This window comes from Bombus impatiens, unplaced genomic scaffold (assembly GCF_000188095.3).
Source record: "Bombus impatiens unplaced genomic scaffold, BIMP_2.2 scf_1334, whole genome shotgun sequence".
NCBI classification, from domain to species: domain Eukaryota; kingdom Metazoa; phylum Arthropoda; class Insecta; order Hymenoptera; family Apidae; genus Bombus; species Bombus impatiens.
The window spans coordinates 147077-172466 of record NT_177753.1 but is presented as its reverse complement, the minus strand read 5'-3'; the positions used below and the strand labels follow the sequence as shown (position 1 = coordinate 172466).

The following is a 25390-nucleotide window of genomic DNA, read 5'->3' as shown; positions in this document are numbered from 1 at the left end:
TCGACGTGTATTGCGTGGGTTCATTCTATTGGTGGATTACTACAGTCACCTTTTAGTATATCAAAGCGTCGCGGGTCAGATTATATGACAGTCGGCATAAAACAGCGGATCAAGGTGTTTGAATTGGATCTAAGGATATATACTTTTTCTTCCTACCATTATTCGTGAATCTTTCACGGCAACAATGAAAAAGGCGTTATTATTATTATCGGTCCTGTTTTTTGCAGCAGGTAAGTTTAATAAAAAGCGTGTAATCAAAAGAAAAAAAAACCATATTAGAATGCTCCCGTTAATCGAGCAAAAGCATCAACATACATTTTTGTTATCTAGGACTCGTTAAGGCAGAGAGTTTGGTTGAGGAGGATGTGGGAACAGTGGAAAATGATTTGGGTGCTAGCCGCGAAGGATCTCGTACAGGTGAAATACTTCTTCCATTCTGGTTTTTCTTCTGTCGTCATCTACATCGACGGATTAATCATTCATGATAACTATGATATAAAACAGATGCACACTATTACGCATAAGTATTTGGACGCTTCCAAATTATTTCAAATATTCTTCAAAAAAGGCTCTTTGATTTCATTTTTACATCTAATCTTATCTAAGGCAGCCATATACAGTTAGTAGATACAGACTGATAAGGACAATAGTTTGATATTAATTAATATAAATAAAAAACTGAAGGTGGATGAAAATTGCTTCTATGAAAACACCCAAGTTAAGTGACTTTAAGTATATCTGTTTAATTAAGATCTTACAATGATTTTATAAAGTGCCAGAAGATCAGTGTTTTGATTAGATCCCATTAAGTGTCCAAATATTTTTGCATTGTAGTATACATATGGAATCTTTATCTGATAACTTTGACTATGAGACATATGTCTTTTTTCCTTACATTTGGGGTTAAAAATAATTTTCTGCAAGTTCTATAATATTCTGCGATGGATGGAATTTGGTTTAATAAGAAAATACATTTTGCAGATAATGAGGTAGTTCAAAGAGAGGAGGAAGCAATCAAACTAGATGGATTAAATGTTGCCCAGATAAAAGAACTTAGGGAAAAAGCTGAGAAATTCACCTTCCAAACTGAGGTCAATCGTATGATGAGACTCATTATAAACTCTTTGTATCGTAACAAAGATATTTTCTTGAGGGAGTTGATATCTAATGCATCTGATGCATTAGACAAAATCAGACTACTCTCGCTCACTGATAAAAATGTCTTGGATACCAATCCAGAGCTAGCAATTAGGATAAAGTCTGATAAAGAGAACAAGATATTGAGCATAACTGACTCTGGTATTGGTATGACCAAGAATGAATTGATCAACAATCTTGGAACTATCGCAAAGTCAGGAACTGCTGAATTCTTAGGAAAAATGCAGGATACTTCGAATGCTCAGGATTTGAACGATATGATTGGTCAATTTGGAGTTGGTTTCTATTCTGCTTTTCTTGTCTCTCATACAGTAGTAGTTACCTCCAAGCATAATGATGACAAACAACATATCTGGCAATCTGATAGCAGCAGCTACAGTATTGTAGACGACCCTAGGGGAGACACATTGAAGAGAGGAACTACAGTTAGGTGAATAAAATGATATTTCTTACATTTTGTTTTTACGAAATTCGTGAAATTAATTTCGACTGCTTTGTAATTACAGCTTGCATTTGAAAGATGAAGCATTAGATTTCTTAGAAGAGGATACCATTAAAAATCTTGTAAAGAGATACTCGCAATTCATCAATTTCCCCATTTACCTTTGGAGTAGTAAGGTTGTCCAAGTAGATGAAGATGATGTGGAAGAAAACATCCCTTCTAAAGAAGATGAAAGCAAGAAAGAAGAGTCTGTTGAAGACAAAGTAGATGAGGAGGAGGATGCAAAAGTTGAAGATGCAGAGGAAGAGAAAAAATCAAAAAAGGTTGATAAGACTATTTGGGACTGGGAACTCTTAAATGATTCCAAACCCATATGGTCTTTGAAACCATCTGAAGTTGAAGACAAAGACTATAATGACTTCTATAAGGCACTAACAAAGGATACTCAGGACCCTCTAACAAAGATCCATTTTGTAGCAGAGGGTGAAGTCACCTTTAAGTCGCTTCTTTTCATTCCTAAAGTTCAGCCAAGTGACAGCTTTAATCGTTACGGCACTAAAGCGGACAATATTAAGTTGTATGTCAGGAGAGTTTTCATCACAGATAAATTTACAGACATGATGCCTAACTATTTGTCCTTCATTCGTGGTATCGTCGATAGTGATGACTTGCCATTGAATGTCTCACGTGAAAACTTGCAGCAACACAAACTCATTAAAGTAATCAAGAAGAAGCTGATTCGAAAAGTGCTGGATATGATAAAGAAGATTCCTAAGGGAGATTATGAAAAATTCTGGAAAGAGTACAGTACTAACATCAAACTAGGCGTGATCGAAGATGCTCAGAATAGGGCCAGATTATCCAAGCTTCTTCTATTCCAATCCTCTATACAGAAAGGTGTGACATCATTGTCGGAGTACGTGTCCCGAATGAAGTCCAGTCAACAGTATATTTACTACATCGCTGGCTCTTCCGAAGAGGAAGTGAAAAAATCTCCATTTGTGGAGAGATTGGATAAGAAAGGTTATGAGGTTCTATACCTTACCGAAGCAGTCGATGAGTATGCTATTTCTGCTCTCCCTGAATTCGACGGTAAGAAGTTCCAGAATGTAGCTAAAGAAGGTTTCTCGCTTGACGAGGGGAAGAAGGCCAAGGAAAGGATGGAACAGTTGAAAACCACATTTGAACCTCTGGTCAAATGGTTAAATGATGTTCTGAAGGATCATATCAGCAAGGCTCAGGTGTCTGAACGTCTCACGGACTCCCCGTGTGCATTAGTTGCTAGTATGTTTGGATGGACAGGTAACATGGAGAGATTGGCCATTTCAAATGCTCATCAGAAGACTGACGATCCCCAGAAGACATACTACTTAAACCAGAAGAAGACTTTGGAAATTAATCCGAGGCATCCACTTATTAGGGAACTTCTGCATAGAGTTGAAGTTGATAGCTCTGATCAGACAGCAAAAGATATCGCATTAATGATGTTCAAAACGGCTACCCTTCGATCAGGGTACATGCTTAGAGAAACTGCCAGTTTTGCCGATAGCGTAGAGCAACTGATGAGGAAGACCTTGGGTATTTCTTTAGACGAAGTTCCTGAAGAAGAAGAGCTGCAGGAAGAAGAATCTGGATCAACAGAGAAGCAGGATTCGGAGAAAGTCGTAGATATAGATGCCGATGAGGATGAACAAGACGAAGAGAAACATGACGAATTATAATCGAAAATTGTATCACATTAGATTATAATTTTCTAGTTGTATGGCTATACAATGTATAGTGAATTATCATTGAAGATGCAACTGTGTTGTTGCGAGTAAAGATGAACTATTGTACAGAGGAGAAAAAAGTATGATAGCTATATCCTTTGATGACACTTTGCAGCATTTCATACTGTTTTTTGTAATCCAATACCATTGCAACAGCGTATCAAAGGATATGATAATTATTTAAAGGTGAAAAAAGGAGATTTATCGCTCATTAAGTTTGTCGTTATAATAATGTGTAACCTCATAAGTTCCATTTTTGGTAAAAAAACAATTTTCATAATTTATTTCGTTTGATCTTCCACCTTTTTATATAAGTAAAGCGAAAAGAATTACTGACTGAACTCAATAAATATATATATATAGTATGTTTGTGATGCGAATGAATGTATTTGTATAAAGGATATTTAAAAAAAGATTATTGTGATGTTGTTCATGTCCCCGTTCCTTTATACGAAGACCACTACCGATCGATTTTGTTCCTTTTATACAATTTACGATTTTCCATCAATCAAAGATAATTATAATCTTTTAATCATAATCTATCTACCTAAGATATCGAAAATTTTGTTCAATTTTCAATTTTTCGAGTTTCTTTTACAATTGTTAAGTTTGTTTTTGCTTTTTTAAAAAGTTTGATTAAGTTCATAAAAAGAAATGGATCAGAAACCGCATTTTAAACACGTTGGAAAAGGTATACTGGTAATTACTTTAAGGATATTATCTAGCTAATGAAAGAAAGTCTTTAAACAAAATAATTTACAGACAAAACTAATTGTCAAAAGTTTTACAATTTCTAAATGTGTGAAACAAAATCTCGTTGGAAAGCGCCATTTATTATATAATAATTAAATACAGGGTCTTCCATAAGTAACTTTCCCATACAAAAGTTGTATAATATTTTTTTATTATATATTTTTAAATTTTTGTTTCAGATTTGTAAAAATTGTTTTTTGAAAATTTATAAAATTTAAGAATTCACAACGGAGCAACGAGTAAATATAATTGAATTTTATTTTCAAAATCAGTTTTTCTAACTCTGTTTTAGTGAGATGTAGTTTTTTCGTCTTAATGAATATGTTTTAATAAACAGAATACCATATTTTGGGATACTGAAAATCCAAAGGTTAGATTATATATTTATCAACGTGAATCGTATCCACAAAAATCACAGTTTGATGTGACGTTATGTTGTAAAAAGCAATTTTACTTTTTTTCTGAGGACTTACTCATTGCTGCGTTGTGAATTTTTCCATTGTAACTTTAAAAAAACAAACTAAAAATCTGGAACAAAAATTTAAAAATATGCAGTAAAAATAAAGTTATACAACTTTTAAATGGTTTAAAGTGACTTATGGTCCACCCTATATTTATACAATGATTTTTGCAATTAAAAGAGGGGGAGAAAATCTTACTGATTTTCGTTAGCTTCTTATTGTATTGTAAAGTACAATGAGTTATATGCTAATATTGCAGCTTTGCTCAAGATAATTTCTGTTTCCCTGATGAATTCGTATTTTCAAAACAATGTTAAGTTATTCATTTCCGGTAAACGCGATGGATTCCGGTCGGCAAGCCAATGATGGAGTCGATTCCCATGGAACCAGGACAAACAACGTAGATATCCGAGCGCGGCCGAGCGCTCATTTCCGTTTTCGAATCCGACGTCACCTACTCTCAAAGCCCGTGTGTTTTGTGTTTCTTTGGGGCCACGATGATTATCGCTAATTTAACGTAAGTATTGTCACGTTTCAGATCACGATCGTTTAAATGATATCAACAAGAATTCGCATGGTATCGTTCGTATAGGAAAACTGGTCACGAAACCGCGCGAATTCCTTGCGTAAGTTTTGCACAACGAACGAAGACTCTCGCCATGCCGGTCTATAAAGCCCCTCTTTCTCGAGCACGTTCAATTAAGCGAGAAATGATGGTGAAAATCATAGCTGGCTATCGTTTGTTAGTGTCGCAACGATCGTCTTGGACCAAATCGATCGACTTAACCGGGGAAAGAAAACTGGACGAGACGGATGGTCACATATAAACAAAATAAATGGCGTCGGCATACTTGTATTCCTGAATATGACAAATTTTTACTTCTCGAGTGTTTTCTTTGATTAAGGGCCACGATCTTGATATTCCTTTTCTCAAATCGGAATAAAATTTAATGTATGAATTCGAAGATTTCTCTGTGGCAATTTCACCAGCCCATACAATCGTTAATCATTGTTTGACTTGTTTTTTGAATTTGCATTTTTTTAAAAGGAAATGTCCCTGTTCCAGCATGTGTGCAGTCTGATATTATAAATAAAATAAATTTTAGAAACTGTATTCCTGGTAGCTTTCGAACAATTTGTTTTTTAGGCCTAAGAATATCATAGAAAGCGGTACTTAGTAGGTGCAAGTAATGAATGATATTTATTTTCCAGGTTGAAATTATTGAAACTCAAATTAGATTTCTTCGTATCTTAAAAATATCCAAAATCGAAAGATAAAAAAATTATTTACTTGTCTAACAAATTAAAGAAGAAAACAAAGAAAAACATAACATTACGTGATTAATCAACCAAGCTTAGTTAATAACTGTAAGTCACTAAGAGAATCTTGAACAAAATGGGCATTCAAGATTTGCAAGTCTTTTTGGATAGCAATTATGTACAAGGTGGATCTGTACCCGTGGATCTGTTAAAAATAGCACGTACCATTACGCAAAGACAACATAATCGCGTTGGTAAAGCACAACAGTTACATTCTGGAAAATTAAGACTAGTCCTTGATGGAGAGTGCTGTTTAGATAGATTATATGGAGGATACTTTTCAGGTATATATAAATCCTTTCTGTACAATTGTTATTACATTAAGTAAAGTACTCAGTGAAATAATTTCTCATACAGATTGGGCTTGTGGAGGACAGTGGAATAGAATGTTGCAATTTTTAGCTGTTCTTATACAAGCAACAGAAATGTCAGGTTTAGAATTAGCTGTATTCTTTAATGGATGTTTCGAATCTCCTAGACGTGCTGACTGGGTTCTAAATCAATTACAAGTACGAATTAAAGTAAATAATGTAAGTGATAGTTTATTGAAACATTTAAAACATTTTGTCAAAATTCATATAATTTAAGACTATATCTTTTCAGGTGTTAAAACATATTTCAACCAAGGGAACTCCACCACCGAAAATTTGGTGGACCCCACCAGTTTGTTTAAGGACTAGTCTACGTATGGCCTTGCGGCATTTAAATGTTACAGTACTATGTAGCATGGACGATCATCATCAAGAAGTAATTGCATATTGTCGAGAGAACAGTTTTAACGGCTTAATTGCTGACGATGCGGAATATGCTGCGTTTGATCCTCCACGATATTTCTCGTCTGAACAGTTAAAACTTACGTACAAAGGCTCTCTCGACACCAAGGAGTACATTCTTCCGGAACTTTTAAAAGCTTTGAACATCCCTTCCGATAGATTATGCTTGTTAGCCGCGTTACTTGGAAATTATATTTTAACTGAGCAAGACTTAACCGATTTTTATAAGAAACTGAATGTCAATACCAACCTAAACAAAGTAAACGTCGAACACACGATTAAAACGATTGCTAATTTTGTTCGGGATTTACCATCTGTTGAATTAGACGTAGTTTCGCAGAAGGTTTTTGGATCTTTGTCAGATCCGAGGTGTTCGAAATTGAGGCAATCAGTTCAGTACTATATAAATGGAACTAAAGACGGATTTTTGCATTATAAACCAGTAAAACCAAATAGAGGTATATTCTTACTTCAATTTACAACTCAATGTAACACTGTTGGCCATAGTTATTTAGGACGCCTATTAGTTGTAACTATCGAAAGATCTATCTAATAAATTTTATTTTATTTAGTATTTTACACAATGAAACATATAATTTTAAACAAATGAAATAATAGATTTATAATATACTATCTAGAAAAAGAAAGCAGTAAAAGGCACGCAATTTGTACTAAATATCTGTTGCTGTCCTAATATTTATGCCTGGCAGTGTATTTTTACTACTATATTTTAATCTCAATAAATTAATTACTTCAGTACACAAGTTGGACCCGAAGCAAAGCGTGCAACAGTCAAATTTATCCGAAACGCCGTCAACTTCGGAAGCCGACTCGAATTTAGAAACTTCAAGATTCGCGTCCGAAACTGTAGAAAGCGAACGCGAGAGTTTAAACGCATATAAGCAAGCTACCGCAAATGCAAAGTCCGCGCCACAAATTGTGATAGATCCACCGGGTATCCAGGGCCATGGAGACGATAATATTAGGACAGAGGAAGAACAAAACAATGGACACGCTATAAATGGTACACACAATCTTCTAATTAGTTCGTCCAGTTCGAGCAGTAGTTCTTCCGCTACGTCTCCATCTCACGCGACAGCTGATTCGTCGAAACAAGCGGAGAAAACGATGACTATTCCCAGCACGGTACCAGAAGTGATGCGTACTGCATCTGAACGACATCAAAAAGGCTTAATGTCTCCTCATATTTATCAAATTCTCATTGCCGGAGAGATCAAACTGCCCGTTCTTCTCGAAGACGAAAATCACCGCGAATTTCCATCGATCCACCTTATTTACAGACCCGTCAGGCAAATGGTATACGCGATACTATTCAATCTTCATCACCGAATGTATTTAGCTGCTAAGAGTAAAGAGAAGGGAGGTAGGTAAATTAATTCTTTTTGGAAATACTTTGGAATGGATTGAGTGTGTACTAAATTATTTTGAATTAATAGATAGTGAAAAAATTGAAGTCCCAGATGTTGTAATAAAGGAGTGGGTATGGTCCAAATCGAATCCATATCTGACTCCAGAACCTGTAAAGGCAGAACAAATTGGTTGGGGCGTTCCTACGATTCAACGTTTATGGTTTGGGTATGTAATTATTTTGTGCCATAATTATCATGTTCACAGTCTGGTATCTCATATATGGGTCAGAATACTCTCGACCTACCGTCGGTTGATCCGATCGTAGTTCAGGAGCGTCTAACATTAAAAAAGATGTGACTCTTGATATAGGGACATTTCGTGTTTAAATTTTTATAATTAATTAATATTAATTATATAAATAATTAAATTATGAATGTTTTATATACAAGGAATAATTTAATTGAATACCATAATTAATTTAACAGAAGTTATTGGGAAAACAAGAATTGTTATAGCTTACATTTTTATGTGTGCTGTTTCTTTAAGCAGCTAATGCAAAGTATATGCATATCGTTTTCTGGGATGTATGGGAAGGAAGTACGTTTTCGGCTTGGACTGTAAACGTGTTATTTTTATTGGAGGATGAGAAGGGAAGTCTACTCGGAATTTTCATTTGCAGCACGGGCATAGATGACAAACGTCGTCGTTTACGAGGATTCCTGACTTGTATGAAATCAGATACACCACTTATGTTGAACACTTCCTATGTACCGCAACACCTTTTAGTCATGGCTTGTGTATTAAGGTAACTTATGATTCTTTTTCCTGTGAAATTTTTTTTTTATTAATCTACTATTCTATGATACATTTACTTTTATTACAGATATATTATGTCGTTTTCGGATAAAATAAAGGTTCTACGTCGTTGGGAATTAGACGCTTTTATTGCACAAGCATTTTCGCCAGAGCTTATGAACGCTCAGTATTTACAAGATCTTCAGGTAACTTGAATAATTTTTTACTAAGTTAATGATAAAAATTATATATTATCTTGAACTTCTTTATATAGCTTCCTTTAGTAACGTCACGCGGAGTCCAATTAGCTACTTTATTCATGGCTGGTGTTGAAACTGCTCTCTTAGCTAACGATGCCTGTGGTGCACCAATTCCATGGTTAATGTGCTGCCCGTGGTTATATTTTGATGGAAAACTATTCCACCATACATTGGCTCGTGCTAGGATTGCGAAAAACTTACTAGAACTCTGTGGTGGTCACATAGATCGTATCGTGAAAGTCGAACGGATGAAAAAAGCTATTTTAGAGGGTACCAACGTTATTTTCGCTCGGGCACCTCCAGTTGGCCCAGGTATATCTTTCAACAAATGCTTTCAATTTCTTAAACCTTACTCTTAAACCTGAGCTATCGTGGCTCAGTGATAAAACATTTGTCTTATAAGCAAGTGTCTTAAGTTCGAATCCTCAGTTTGTCGTTTTTTCCCTTCCAATAATCTTAGCATACCGTGTACATATTTAATGGTATGTTTTCAGAATGGAAGGAAAAAAATATACAGCTGTATTGCTTCGTGGATTTAATATGTCTCGACTTTGTCTGCGAATCTCAAAGCTGTTACATAATTCTTTTATTTACTATGTATTAATTTAATATTTTTCCTTTTACCCAATCATTATTTTTAAATAGGTATTCGCATGTCAGTACCACAGAATATTCTGGCCGCCGGATGTACAATTAACGACGGCTTAATGCGCGGGAGAGGTAACGGAACTATGCCTCAACGTGGATTAATGCGTCGCCCTATACCTTCCCGTGGTGGACAGTTAGAAATTGCCGGGGTTGTTGTTGGACAATGGGGTCCAAACTATGGACAACCTGGTCGCTTACCTCAGCCTCTACAAGGACATCCTCGCGGGCGGCTCCCGCCACAGGTAGGTAGTGTCCTTCTGCACAGTTTGCACAGAGTAAGAGAAAAGTAAGATAACATTTTAATGTGTGAGAGAAAACTATCGGAAATGATAGACCTCTGTTGTGTAGTGGCAACATTGGTCTATAATAAATGAATTGATATAACATAATATTAGCACTATTATAAATTTTTGATTGCTTTATTTTTGCGTTACCTTGTGCTTTTCAAGTAAAAAAGACAGCAATTATGCTTCATAATTAATCTTCAAGAAAATTGGAGCTATCCAGTGTAACGTTTTAAGATGTATGTTTTAGGTGACTTCAATTGGTGGTCTCAAATATGGTCTCCCTCGTGGTTTCACCCCCATGGGCCGGCCCACGTTCCAAACTCGAGGGAACAACCGTACACAAATCGCAGGTCGTGGAAAAAAAACGCAGATGAAGGTAGATAGACATCTTTATTATACAACTTATTTGTTCCATTAAAAAAAAGATAGTGAAAGTGAGTTATTGTGTAGATAACTGGTAAAAAGAAAACTCCAGTTAAGAAGAACAAAGAATGCGAAAACAAAAAAGACAGCAGGGGGCGAGGCAATAACGTTGATGGAATAACTGATTATAAGTGAGTTCATTTTATACTTGCATATGCATAAAATAATCATCTTGAACATCTATGAACATGTTTGTTGATATTGCCAGTGACTCGATTCCAAATATGAACACAATAAAAGACGCACTGCCAGTACCAGGCCAATTTGAGGATGCTGTAGAAAACGGCAAAGGAATAGAAAAAGGGCAGGGCGACGCGTCGCTGGTCGCTCCAGTCGCCGCAGAGAATTAGGTATTTATACATCACATTTATATCGACTTTTAGACACTCCCGGATGTGACTCAAGACTGCAATCAAAAGGATTTTCTTAGAGAAAAAAACAAGTGTGTGTAAACGAGTAATGATGCGCCAATGACATTTGAAAGTTGCATCATAATTATTGCATATGACACAATTACTTTTAATCGTGCAGAAAATTGTTTTTATAAACAAAAAGAAAAAAAGGGGGTTTAGAGTTCTTTTTCATGTACGTTTGCTCTTTAAGGAAAAAGAGGGAAGAGAGAGAGTGTGAAAAAAGATGTATACACAAAATTGCCTTGAATTTTCGCACAATGAGGATGATGAGGAAGACTTTTCAAATGTTACGCGCAGAATCACTCAACAATGTCTAAAGCTCTGATGGGGCCAAACTATTTAAACTAATGTAGAAGAAAAAAAGCATCGTTAACGCGATGTCAAGATATTGTAAAACCACAAGGATGTAGACCCATTTCCGACGTACACGATACGATGTCCTCACTGCCAAACGTACCATTCAGCGTGTAGGATAAGAGCGAAAACGAACATGATTTAAGAAAAAAGAAGAAAATATTTAAAAAAACAATGAAATCGTGCTTGTGCTAACACGAGCGTGCTTTTAGACTATTACTACTCCGCTCGGATCACCATAAGGATGAACTCGACTGATTAGTGTATGCGTGCGCTAATTTTACTAAGAACGAGAACAAGTCGTCAACTGCTATAAGTATTTAATTCTTAAGAAGTGTGATTATTTTTTTTACAATGAAAATATATATTTTCCGGTATTATATGAAATGCTCGCATTGATAGTCTCAGTACTCTGATCTCTAATAATTGTAGGCACAAGACAGAAATCGCATGCTCTAAGACATCACAGACGGACGAATGGACAAAATTTGGACTGGAGTGTATCACGAATAGTTTTACTGAGTTTTGTAGATAACGCGAGGCAGGATACTGAGACATTCATTAGCAAATGGAGACTGATGCTTTTCATATAGGTAAAATATATATTTATATATGATTTAGATTAGAAATTCCCGATAGATTACATATTATATGTAAGTTGTGAATGATTGTGTATGATTATGTGTGCAATAGAGTGCGAGGTGCGTGGAGTCACTGTATGTGAGAGAATTACATAAGCGCGAGAGAATATTGTTTTATTTGTGTGTGTGCTTGCGTGCGTGCGTAAAACGTGCGCTCGTGTGTATGTGTGCGTGTGTGTGTGCACGTGCGTACGTGTGTGGTATGTGTCAGAGAGAAAGAGGGAGAGGGAGAGGGAATATGTTGTAGATGCGTGACTGTGAGAATGACATATAAAGAAACATAAGAAATGTATATAAATGTGGAATGTTAACGCGTGTCCGTTTACGTACACACGCGTGGTACATAAGAAAATGAACGCGCGTGTACGTGAGCGAATTGATATATTTATTTGTTGTTGTGTCGGTGGAGAAACGAATGAATGACTTTTGAACGAATTATAAATTTCCATGTATGATATGTACTCATGGGCACACGGAGGGCTCATTGCGAGAGTAATCGGCTTGAATTTTTATAAAATAGAAAGACGAGGTTCTCTGAAAGAGTTATTCTTGCGGAGGTCTTCCGGTATCGCTTGGGAAATATGCTACACTATGCATTATTCTAATTCTATTACCAGGTTGGATAGTACCTCATTTAATAACATAGAAAGAAAGCAATAACTAGTTGCGCCATAGAGAAGTATCTATCTTTTATGATTCTATTGAAGAATCTAAACGTGTTGTCTTCTTTTTCATTTTTATTTCTTCTTCCTCTTATTCCGGATAAACATTTTAGGTATTGTTGCCTTTTGTAGCATATTTTCGGAAGCATATGTGTCCCTCCTTTAATTGTACATACGAATAATTTAGAAACAACAGCGTAAGGTTGGTGTACATAAAAGAGGAGTCTGGTGGCTTTGCGCTTTTGTCGCGCAAAGAACCGGTTCAAATTAGGAGATCATCATGTTAAAAGAAGAAGATGAAAAATACTATTTATGTGTAGAATAGTCGAAAAGACGTTCTACCAAAGATCATTGGAGTTTGAAGGGTAAGGTGGGTTCTTTTATCAGTAAAGTATGATAATACACATATGACAGAGATACAAGACAGCACGACAGAACACGATTATTTATGGAATGGAATGAAAACATAAACAGAAAGAGTAGGTAAAAATGGCGTGAAGAAAGGATATGCGTCTAAAATGCAGAGGTAATTTAAATTGAGTAAAAGAGCGAACGAAAGCGAGAGAGAAAGCGATTGTGAGAGAGAAAACCATTTATTGAAATAATATAATGAGAGATAAGATAAAAATGTTATATTTTTGTAGATTTGTTATCGCGTAAAAAAATGCATTAAGACAATGAGAAACTTTATATAATTTGAGCGACGGTTGAATTGAGCCTGTGAGAATTAAAGCGAATGACTAAGATCATAGGAAGAAAGTGTATTGTACAGAGAATGAAAAAGAGATTTAAAGGAAAAAAAGCATAGAGGAAAAAATGAAAAAGTGCTTTAGAAGAGACGATAGTATATTGAACATGTTTGACATCCGTGATTTAATAGAAAATCTCATTAATTCTTCTGTGTCTCCGAAGCTCTCAAAGTTCTGAGTTGCTTGCAAACAAAGAAAAAAGCTAAAAAACAAAAAAATATAAAACGTGAAAAATAGGAAGGATATTTAAAAAAAAGAAGAAACTAAATGTCAGCTTCAATATAAGCTATACCAGTGTATGCATATAATAAACAGTTTTCTCAACGCAATTTGAAAAATAGGCTGAAGATTACAAAAAAAAATAATGAAACGAAATAAAAAGTCAAATCCCGTAATGAACGGAATTGTGTAAATTAAAAAAAGCAGAAATGAATATCATTTGATTATCAATTAATAACACGCATTCACACCATCCATTATTTTCCGAGTACGGTATATAATATATAAAATGTGCACCGACGTATAAAAAAAAGAAGAAAATGGTAGAAAAAAAGATCGCCGTATATCTTTCTTGAACAATTTAAAGTTAAAACGACGCCAATCGCTCATGAACGACTAACCAACGTAATAATAATAATGATAATGATAATATTAATAATAATAATAAGGATAATAATGTTAAACTAGAAGCAGAGAGACGTTTCAGATCCGACGGATGAATATTTGAGAGTAAAAATGCCACTTTACGCTTTCGTGTAAAGGTAGATTTTCTTTCTGAGAAATCGATCATCCTGATATATGCAAACCGGAGATTACAAAATATGTAATAAAACAAAGTAAAAAATGAAATGATAAAAAAGACATAATATATATATAACTATATGTATAAAACATGATGGTACACAAACACAATCAGTTGCTGCTGCACTGATATGAGGTAACGCAATAAACATAAGAAGTGAAATAATTTAAATATACTAAATATTGAAGCGAAAGCAAGCAAAACCACGATACGGAATATAAACGAAAAATATGAAAAAACGGAAAAGAGGAAAAATAAAGGATAAATAAAAGGAAGCAAATATATATGAAATCCATATTATTGAAAAAGAAAACAATACAACAGAGCAGAAGTACCGCAAAAATAACAAAATATAATATGTAATGCAAAAGAAAGAAGTGGAAACTTGCGTAAAAACGGCGAATAAAATGATCGACGTAAAAAGAACAGGTGCGCGCCTGACTCGTGCCTGCTTTTTCGTTGTAATATGTAGTAAATGAAAAAAGATGATAAAACACGCAAAATATAGGGGCCCACGAAACAACTTTAACGATAGAGGACGTATCCGTGCGAGAATGTGAACACAATAAGCCAACATATAAAACGAATAAACCTCTCTTTGTGTATTTAGGAAAAAAAAGGAAAAATTCCATTTATAAACTCGATCTTCGAACACTGTGTGTCATTGTGGTAAACAGAAAATTAATTATATTTCGAAGTAAGGCACATCTTTAAACTCTTGCTATAAAACAATGATAACGATGATGATATGATGATGATGATGCTGGAATATTGATGATGATAAATGCTTAATAAATGAGAAACAGTCGAACGAGAATGTAAATTAGGCGACTGTATGTATATTGTTTCTCTTTTTTTGTTTTTTTTTTTTAATCTGTAGAAGAGCACTTTTATTGTAAATGAAAGCGTCAATTTCCAGTGGACTGTTCTCTCTCCTTATTTTCAATCAACATTATAGCTGTATTTTTATTTGATTAAATTTCGATTTTGTGTCGATACAGCAAGTGACTAAACATTCAAAACAGACATGGTTTATCATGTCTTCCATTGTGAAAAAATCATGAAAAACTTTTGCTTCTTCTCTACCTGTTCATTTTTTTTTTTATTGTACGTTCTTTTTTTTTATTATTATTACTCTTTCGTTCTTCGTTTGATTTGTAATCATATTGTAGTAAAGCCTTAGGACTTTTTGCGAAAAATCACACATATATATGTATATGTACATAGGGAAAAAATATAACATAAAAATGGAGCGGATCATTTAATTTCAATGATTTGTTTTAAATGATTGCCACAAAAAAAATCAATGAATAATAAGTTTATGTTATTATTTCACTGTATTTCTGATAGAAGCACGCAACCGATAGGCATTAAAAAAAGAAAAAAAACGTTCAACGTTTTCTTCTGATTTCTTTTCTTCTAATGTATGCTATACTCATAGCTTCGTGTTAATAGAACATCAGGATTTTCGATAGCAACGCAATGAAAAAAAGATTACAATACAGAGTGCCTTCGATGGAAGATCAAAAAAGGCAAGAATGAAGGTGATACTGAGTTGCTATGACAATGCTCGATACATAAATTTTAAGTTTCTCTTTTTACCATAGTTTTTCGCTTGCATACCCTATTAACAAGATATATTAAAAGTACGGTAGCAAATACAGTAAATAAAAAAAGTATTAATAAGGTAAAAAACCAAAAAAAGATGAAGTAACGAATTAAACACTTATCAATGTAGCTGCAAATGTATGTGGGCCCCGTCTTTATATATTCTTATTAAATATTACATAACGTATATTCTGCTATTATTTTTCATAGCTAAAGGAAGCAACAAGAACAATGAAAAAACAATAAGATGATTAAAATACCAAGCGTACACAGAGGGTAATCATTGTATGTTACAATTTATAATCATTGTATGTTTAATTTTTTTTTCTGTTTTACTCTCTTTTTGTTTTTCTACTGCGTAAGAAGACGAGGTAGTCGATGATTAAGTGTATAGCGCATGGCATGATAGAGCAATATTTTGCGAACAAAATGAGGAAAACATTCAGGAAGAATACTTTACGTTTATCCAGACAAAAATGCGAAGAAAACGAGTAAAATTGTACATGCGCTATGATCTTTTGCCAATGGTCGCATTATTTTCAACCTATATGGGTCGCTAGGTGATTACCACATTATTTGCAACAGTAGAAAAATCCTAATTAAATGTAATATATTTATAGTCCTTTTCAAATTATTATTTGTTGGTATAACAGTGTTCAAACTATTGCAGCATAATGATTTAACTGATCTATATAGAAAAGAATTAAGTGAATATTATTTATATGCATTTGCTATAGAAGTTGGAAACAGAATGGTGTGCAAGATTTCTGTATGCAAAAACAGCACGCTGTATTAGTTGGTAATTTATAGATGTGTTTATGGTATTGACAGTATTGCCTAGCCGACTCATTTAGTTGTTGTATTTCTCTATAATACACAGTCAAATCGATGTATTCTTGTTGGATTATTCCATCTTGTAAATTATTGTTGTAACATATACCCCATTCATGTCTAGTGTCAAGCAGAGCTGATTCTATGCTTTTGCTAATTGGAAAACCAGAACAAATAAGTTTTCAAACAAAAGAAAAAAAAAATAAGGAAAAGAAGGAAAAGAAAACAAAGCGCGGATATTTAATTAACCATTCGTATATTTAAAAAGAAATGGAACAAGTTAAAGATTTTCATATTGTTGATTAATTTAGAAACAGGCGTGTGGAAAGTTAATGGCAAATCATAAAAATAAATAAAGGACGGAAGAATCAGTGCTGGCGAAAACACAAGGCAACCAAAAATTATTATAAAGCTAAAAAAAGTCACATTTAAAGTACTTTTAAAGCGGATACATATTTGGAAAGTAGGAGGTAATCATTGTATAAATGTAGTGGCAACTCTATAATACTACAAAACAAAAAAAAATCAATATATTCAACAATTATTCGAAATACTAAATGCAAAATGCACTTTAATGGATGTTGTAACAATTTAGAGTATTCAAATTGCATCGACATTTTACTGTAAATCTGTTTTTTGGAACACGACTGCTCTGCTGACTGAACAAAGGATATTTTTCTTTCTTAAAGAATAAAAATGAATTGAAAAAATCACTTAAAAAGATAATGATTATATATCGGGAAACAAAGAATGATCTTTTTTTCTTTATTCCAACAAGCAGAGAAGTTTCTCCAATGACAGATATCTTAAGTTTGTTTCTTTTGAAGAAAAAAAAATATATATATTTATCTTCGTTTTTTCTTGTATAAATGCAATTACACGACACACATGCAAAGTAGAGAGAACGGCAATGGTTCATAGAGATTCTCTGTTCATTTGAAGAGGAAAATAATGAAAGCTTTGCAGGACACACTGCACGGTTCGAAATAAAGGAAACAAACTTTCAATGAGGTTTTATAAAGAAAGCTTGTTCGAATGAGAGGTTCTCGGAGATGGTTGGCTGACATTTTCGGAAGTTTAATGATTTATTAAAACGTGTTGTCATGTCTTGAATACAATTAAAAGAACTATAAAAGAAAAGAAAAAGATAATTTTGTGAGTTCATCTTCCATTTTATGTCCATGTTTTTTCGTCACAATGTGTTATTCAGTTTATTCAATTTAATTTTATATTACTTCCCAAATTAATACTTTGTTATCTTATAAAAACGTAAATTGTAATAAGAATTATTAAAAATATTATTTGATAGTTTCTTAAGTACCAGCTTAATTAAACGAAATGGAATGAATGATTAACAACGGATCGTCATTATTTGTTGCATATTTATTCCGATTTCAAAATTTTTTCAAATATGACTATAAATTTTATTAGTTTTATTTAGTATCATAAAGTGGTATGATTTACAGGATATATGTACAGCTGGTTTTTGTACTTCTCAATATCAGTGATGTGCACCAAAGATTTGTCAGTCTCTTCTGTGATAGGAACATAATTCAATGAATACTTTACCTTCCCATATTTCTCTACTTTTGTGTCTCTTTTAGCCGAATCGGCTGCAAAAAAATCGATAACGTTTTCATTTAATAGTATAATATATAGTACAATACAAAATCAGTGCACTTACAATTGACTGCATTTGCTGATGTTTCAACACCTTTGTTATTCTCTGTATCAGATGATTTAGCAGTTCCCACTACATGCACGCTTAATTTTCTGAAATTGCTGCCATTAAATGTGTGAGACTTCATCCATTCCCTCAATTCGTCAATCTTGATATATTCGATCACACTCAATTCCTTTTCTATTCTATCAAACATGTAATCGCCACTTTCAATTTCTGACCAGTTCCTATCAACCTCTTCTTTCAAATGTATATCCGCACACCGTTTTAATTTTATCACTGTTTCCTTAACGCCGTCTAACTCCTTTTCCGACATCTCTTTCAAAATATTATTAAACATCGTCAAAAATGCTTCTATCCTATTATCCACGTATTCGGTGCTGTATTTGTCTGCCTGAGTGTACACTGTGACAGTATAACCGAGGATACCAAAGGTATCCCTTAATAGACAGAAGACATTGTAACCAAGTTGCTCCAGTGTTCTAAGTTGATTAAAAACAGGCTCCTCCATAATCGTCTAAGTTAAAATTAATAGAAATATTTATTACTCATTGTACAATAAATTTAAAGTAATATAATTTAAACTTGTACTTACAATTAATAGTTCGATAATAACTAACAATCTAATAGATGAGACATCGGATTGATAGTAATTCATTACAACAGAATTTATATCGATGCTATTGAAGTTCCTTACTTTACAATAATGTGAACCAATTGGTATTTGCGCCACCCTCACATGTGGCATAGTATTAGGCAACAATGATCCACACTTCAGTGCCTTTACACATTCTTGAATGTTTTTTATTACATCTTCTTTTGTCATGTTTCCTTGTACCAAAGATTGAATATAAATGTGATCAGTAAAGTGTTGAACAAAATTTTGAAATTCAGAAAATTCCACATTCTGAATGGCAGCGTGCTTGTCCGCGGCCGTCCAATAGACGAGCATTAGAATTGATAATCTTACATCTCTGAAACAATTATGAAAAAAATGTAGAACATCTTAAATTTATTGTTTGTAGTTTTGTGAGAATCATTACCTACCGAACTAAGCTTTTGGGTTTTACTAAGTTATTATAATATTCCTTAGTTTGTTCTTCCTTCATTACTTCGAAAAACTCTTTAGTTATTAATGTCGGAATATCAGCTATACACTTCGCAATAGTCATTAACAAAAGCTACAAATAAAAATAAAAAAGTACTAAATCAGAATAGTAACTATCCGGAAAAAATTATTATAAGTAGACTGTAAAATTTTACGCAATTATCAGTAAATTTAAAGATACAAAAATGCATAGAATTCACATAATATTAAAGAACAGATAAAATATCCAAAGTGTAGTATTCTTTATAATATTTAATAGGTAAATCAAATTTCTACCTAGGTCCTACTTTTTTAATTGTATTCATAAAAATATGAATTTGTATACAAATCCACAGTCTAATTATAAGTATCCTTACTGGTAACTTCTGATTGAATCCATTCATTTTAAGCATAATACCCTTTTCGTTCGTGTAAATAGCATGGTTTAATTCAGCAATCGTGGCTGGATACAATGTTTCCACTAACAGTTGCTTCAATATAGCAACAAATAGATCCATTATGACTATGCTAAAATTTTAATTATTTCTGTAAAAAGATCATGCTTCTTTCATAAAGATTCCAAATATTTACCCTTTCAGTGAACAAACAGCCATTGGTGATATGATACAAAAATACATATAACATTCAGGCAAGCCGAACTTTGGATCAGGTCGGTACCAAACTTCTATTATCTCATCTGAATAGATTTTTGTGGGGTACTTGGGTACACCAGGTGGTATCGAGATTAAACTGAAATCATCCGTGATATACATATTGGGTAATGGTAAATGAAATTCAGGCAAAGGCTTCATAGTCTTCCAGCACTCTATCCATTCTTGAGGAATCTCCATATTTGTATATTTAGTTTTGAACCAAGGTTCCACTTTATCGAATTCTTCATCATTGAATTTTTTATCAAGTATTATAATATTCACATCATTAGGTGTTAAATAATTTAAACAGGTTTGTATAGCTTCTGCATTATATTCAAAATACAATTCGCTGCCAGTAATATAATCACGAGGAGGATAATAATGCATGTTTTCGCACAAATCTTCCACATATTCTGCTGGTGGAAACTCATCTGTAAATCTATAAGGAAACCTTATCTATTAGTCATTCTAATTATTATATTAACAATCATTGATCACTTTAATGCACCTAAAATTCATTTCCTTAATTTGGTGGATCTCATCATAAATTCGTTTTTGCGGGCCTTCTTTTCGCATTAAATTAATAAATGAGAATGTGGCGTTTAATACTTCCGGTAGGTGTTTATGTCCTTGCTCCGTCAACATCAAAGACAAACTAAACAACCCGTACATCGAATTGTGTTCGAAGCCCCTTTCTGCATTTCCACTGAAAATCCCAAGACACCACATCTTTTCCCTTAAGTAACTAATCAAAGAACCTTTTCCTTCGTATCCCATGATCCAGGAAATATACTGATGCGGCTTGCTTTTATACATATCATGAAGAGGAGGCATGCACCATGTCAACTCTACCTACGAACAAAATAAAATGTAATCGCCATTACTAGACTGCGAATTTTTATGCATTTTTGTATTTTTATGAATGTAACTAAATAAAAAGGAATTTAAATAGCTTGCTTTATCTACTAAATATTATTAATCACAAATACTATTTTGGACATTTCATATGTTTTTGCATATTATATGCATTGTGTATATTTTTACACGTTCAAATTTTCTATAAACGCATAAAAATCCACAGTCTAGTTATCACTTCTAAAATTATGAAGACATACTTGACAAACATCTTTTATAGGTTTGATTTTATAAATTCTTCTAAAACTTGGTGTATTAAACGAATCTGTGCCCTTAAAGGGAGTAAAGTCGTCAGGTGATAAGCCATTACTTGGTACATTTGCAAAGCATTGTATTACATAGTCTTCTAGCACATCCAGTGGAAGTCTGGCCTGCAAATCAATTTTGTAAGTTAATATTATTTCTTCTGAGAGCGAATTCCGATTTAGTAAAATAAAAGACTAACTTGTATGGCAAGTTTCATTCTGTGAGCACTGTAGTGACGCTCCCTGAACTTATGCAATTCCTCATAAAGTTTTTCATCAGTTACATTATCTCGTAATGTAATTAAATTACCCCAACAAAACTTTGTAGCTGGATGATTTGGCTGCGCAAAGCTACTAAATAATTGTTCTTTTCTACAATAGTCAGAGGGTAAGGCCATCTGAAACTCTATATGGTTTATTTAATCTTATTATACTAACTAAATTAATTAAATTTCATTATGTTTTGCATTTTCAAAATATACCGCTTTCTATGGATTCACGTTCTCTCGTTATAGCGTCCTTCCTCATTAAAGGTTTAATAAAAAATTGAGCAAAACGATCAAGGGCAGCTAAAAGATGCTTTTCTTGTATTTCAAAATAGAATGTTGTTGATTCACAATCAGTGGAGGCATTGTCTGATCCACCTCTTTTTTTAATAAACATATCAAAATCGTTTTCCTGTTAATATACATGGAAATTAAATAAAACTTCAGGAGATATAAGATTCTTTTTCGAAATGGGTACCTCAGTATATTTCTCTGATCCCATAAAAATCATATGCTCCAAAAAATGTGCCAGACCTGGAATTTCTGGTGGATCACTGAAGCTTCCTACACCCACAGTTAATCCACATGCTGCCTGTGTAAGAAATATGCGTAGCAGCACACTAAGAATATTAATAATTCATATTTTTTTTAAATTGATTAAGCATCATATGGTGTATCGTAATAAAAGATACCATTTTTTCTTCTGCTTTTACTGGTTTGGGGCAAGCACATGAATCAGCATCTTTGTCATCATCTGATGGATTATCCTCTGTATCACTCTCTTCTGTACTTTCTTCTTCTTCATCCTCTTCACTTTCAGTCTCTTCATCTTCATCTCCTTTTTCATTTTCAATATTTATTGCATCCTCTGATAAGTTCCAAATATTTATACTTTTATAAATTAGTGAATTGAAATAATAACATAAAAACAAATTAGTGAAAGGAAAGTGCTAACATAAATAAAGTTTTCTTTTGAATACACATATATTTGTTTTCTTTACCTTTATCAGTGCACTCATCATCTTGGGTACAAAAGGAGTGTAGGTCAGCAATTAGCAAAGCAGTCAAGCCATTTTCCAATTTGATCACTCTATAACATTCAAGAAAAGTAAAACAAATATTCAACAGAATGTACCATCTATTTTTACTACTATTTTTTGTTTTTTACCTGTACTCTTTCTTGTCGTTCTCCGACTTAACAGGCGTTTCTAAATATGTAACTTTCTCTCGTGGTTGTTTTGAAACGCAAATGGAGATTTCCTGTGTTTGATTTTCTGTTTGCATTTTGCCAATGACCATTATGTCCGTATTGAGGTTATGTTCGGTAGGGATATTGGAGTTTTGTATCGAATTAATCGAGCCTTGATTCGGTTTCAGTTTTTTTTCAGGAGGACTTTGTATTGACCTTGTTGGCATTATCGTTGTGTCAGGTTGTATATTAACTTTACATTGGAGAACCTTTGTGAAAAGGTGTCTCCAAAACCGTATCACCATACGTGATTGAGCAATCTGTTTCCAGTTATCTAGTTATCTAATTCCACCTTCATCTGTTTCTATTATACTCCATCATATCAAATTTCTTAAAATATGTATAGTCTTTTCTTATTATATTCTTATTTATAATGTTATGTAAATATAATATTTACAATCATCTTTTTTGTTAAATCTTTCGTTTCCTATATAAAGTACGCATTAGTAATTTATATTTCCTTTTTTGCAATACCCTTTACAGGAATAACTTGATCTACGATTTAAAACTAAAAGTAACCGCTGAAATATAGAACTATCTAAAATTCAATTTACACTTTCTACAATCCAAAATGATTTTACAATAATCTAGAATGAATTGCAAATGTTAATCTAAAAAACGTCAAGTCACAGTCTTATTGGCAACATTTTGTATCGAAGATACACTTATTTAAATTCAAAAACAACTTAGAAAATTCAACTATAGGCACTTTATTAAATCAATTGTTTTATTTAATAAATAAAAAGAATAAAGAAAAGGAACTTTTTATTTTTCACTTCAAGTTAGACAATGTACATATGTATATAGATAAAAAATATGCGCACAATAGATTTAGCCTAATAGTGACAACATTTTTTCTTTTCTTTAATTTTTTCAATGCATCAGCTGATTGTTAGTTATGCCTAGTAGTTTTAACCACTATAACAGTGTGTCATGGAGTAATAAGTAATTAACGACTATATGTAGTAAGGAATCAATGTTAACATATGTAGAAAAAGTAATAGTATGAATGGATTTTTTCAAATTCGTGAGCTTTTTATACCGACCTCGCGTAAAGAGGTTATGAACCAATCAGAATCATTCCAACACCGCCGAATATTGGCGGCGCTATACGGAGTTGTCCGAAAGCAACCGCCTATTGGTAATTCGAAAGCGAACGATAAAACTCTGTGCTATACCATGACCTATAAAGTTCTTGGTCATTATTTTCATATAAGAAGAATCGTTTTATTTTATGAATTTTAGTAGATATAATCTCATAAACTTAAATACATACTGTACATATATAATATACTAACAGAAGAATATAGTACTATAAAAGCATTTCTGTAAAAATGCTATATAGCTATGTAACTATATATGTTGAAATATCCCTGTAATCTTTTCTTTGATAAAAAGAATATCTTCAAAAAAAAGTATTTTTATAGCTATTGAAAAAACATAATCATACTATAAAACTTACTATAACTGCAAGATATTCTACAAAATTTATTTTATTGAAAGTAGCTTTTAACTGAAATATTATTAATCATATCAACATCAATTTTGTTACAACATAAATTATTAGATGTAGAAATAAATTAAATAATCATAATTAGATTGTTGATTTTCATTCACATTCATATTTTTGAGTACATAATTAAAAAGATAAAATCTTTATAGAACATTATTTTATCTACCAAGTATTACAGGAAACATTATACTTTAGATATTTTATTTATTTTTTTATATAATGTGTATTAAATAACCTTTTATATTTCAAACAACTATTTCTCTTTTGTTAAAGATTTAAGAATGTAAAGTAAACGATAATTTATAGGAAATAAAAATACAATTTTTAATATATTTATATGGTATTACGACTGAAAACAGATCCAAATATGTATGTGTGTATACTATGTATGCATATTAAATCCAATACGATTTTTGAAGGTTTTTTATCAACTCGCTAGGTGGAACCGACAAGGTATTTTGTCTTCTATCATGTATTTTAACTTGCTCGAAAATATAAATAAATAATGCTAAAAAACGAAAAATTAATTATATTCGATTGAACTATTAAATATCTTAGTTTGCTTGACAATAAATTATCATCTGAAATAATTTATCTAGTAACTGTAACTCAACTCCATTTTTTAACCTATAAATACCGAAATTATTGCAGAGAAATGGCAAGGGAACCGGATGAAGAGTTAAGGAAAGCGTTCTCGCAATTGCATGAGAAAATGATTGATACCACGCAAAAATTGAAATTAGCAGATTTGCAAATTGACAAATTGAAACGATCTAAACAATTTGCCGAGCTGACAATGAAAGAGATAACCTCTTATCCTGAGAACACAAAGACGTACGAATCAGTCGGCAGGATGTTCCTTTTGGATGACATAGATAGCATAAAGGCCGGTCTCAAGAAACGAATGAAAAATGCTGATGAAAAAGTGAAGACTTTAGAAAATAATAAAACGTATTTACAACAGAACTTAAAAGAATGTGAAAACAACATTAGGGAAATGATCCAACAAAGACAGAATAAAGACACGTCTGGTTAAAAATATGCTTTGTACCTTTTTACCAAAATTATTGTCGTATTATTTGCGTTAGAAAAGCTTCATATGTTAGTTTTTTATTACTATTGTTCACTATATCATTGCATTTTTGAACTTATGCATAAAATTATGTTTCATTTTCAACGTATATAAATTATGAACAAAACAATTATACAATTTGAAATATGTAATTATGATTAATTGTTCTATTATATTTATGAACTTTAC

The 25390-nt window shown here is 32.8% G+C and overlaps 4 protein-coding genes across 7 annotated transcripts; 3 read left to right on the top strand and 1 right to left on the bottom strand.

Moving 5' to 3' along the window:
• Positions 1–60: 60 nt before the first annotated feature.
• On the top strand, positions 61–3649 carry LOC100741201 (endoplasmin). The gene is made up of 4 exons (XM_003493824.4): positions 61–230; positions 331–417; positions 982–1588; positions 1665–3649. Exons 1-4 carry the CDS (start codon positions 185–187, stop codon positions 3319–3321), a joined length of 2397 nt encoding a protein of 798 aa, XP_003493872.1. The 5' UTR covers positions 61–184; the 3' UTR covers positions 3322–3649.
• A 1327-nt stretch (positions 3650–4976) lies between these two features.
• LOC100740963 (constitutive coactivator of PPAR-gamma-like protein 1 homolog) lies at positions 4977–17045 on the top strand. 2 transcript variants are annotated; one of them, XM_033323918.1, is made up of 14 exons: positions 4992–5100; positions 5176–5535; positions 5796–6187; positions 6261–6433; positions 6507–7134; positions 7434–8060; positions 8134–8272; positions 8727–8852; positions 8931–9048; positions 9117–9414; positions 9748–9992; positions 10285–10413; positions 10488–10591; positions 10669–17045. In XM_033323918.1, the coding sequence occupies exons 3-14, from the start codon at positions 5980–5982 to the stop codon at positions 10808–10810; spliced, it is 2937 nt and encodes a 978-aa protein (XP_033179809.1). In that variant the 5' UTR covers positions 4992–5100; positions 5176–5535; positions 5796–5979; the 3' UTR covers positions 10811–17045. The 2 variants fall into 2 exon arrangements, with proteins under 2 accessions (XP_003493870.1, XP_033179809.1); XM_003493822.3 differs by lacking the exon at positions 5176–5535 and having other exon boundaries at positions 4977–5100.
• An 842-nt stretch (positions 17046–17887) lies between these two features.
• Positions 17888–22947, bottom strand: LOC100740842 (nardilysin). 3 transcript variants are annotated; one of them, XM_003493821.4, is made up of 14 exons: positions 22536–22947; positions 22369–22457; positions 22060–22235; positions 21846–21959; positions 21584–21779; positions 21302–21507; positions 21057–21227; positions 20450–20793; positions 19880–20380; positions 19666–19816; positions 19249–19382; positions 18797–19175; positions 18205–18718; positions 17888–18133 (listed from the first exon to the last, which is right to left on the bottom strand). In XM_003493821.4, exons 1-14 carry the CDS (start codon positions 22859–22861, stop codon positions 17964–17966), a joined length of 3471 nt encoding a protein of 1156 aa, XP_003493869.1. In that variant the 5' UTR covers positions 22862–22947; the 3' UTR covers positions 17888–17963. The 3 variants fall into 3 exon arrangements, with proteins under 3 accessions (XP_003493869.1, XP_024227235.1, XP_024227234.1); XM_024371467.2 differs by lacking the exon at positions 22536–22947 and having other exon boundaries at positions 21846–21987; positions 22060–22258; XM_024371466.2 differs by lacking the exon at positions 22536–22947 and having other exon boundaries at positions 22060–22258.
• Positions 22948–24444: 1497 nt separating this feature from the next.
• Positions 24445–25348, top strand: LOC100741081 (prefoldin subunit 1). The gene is made up of 2 exons (XM_003493823.4): positions 24445–24582; positions 24781–25348. The coding sequence occupies exon 2, from the start codon at positions 24785–24787 to the stop codon at positions 25163–25165; it is 381 nt and encodes a 126-aa protein (XP_003493871.1). The 5' UTR covers positions 24445–24582; positions 24781–24784; the 3' UTR covers positions 25166–25348.
• Positions 25349–25390: the final 42 nt, after the last annotated feature.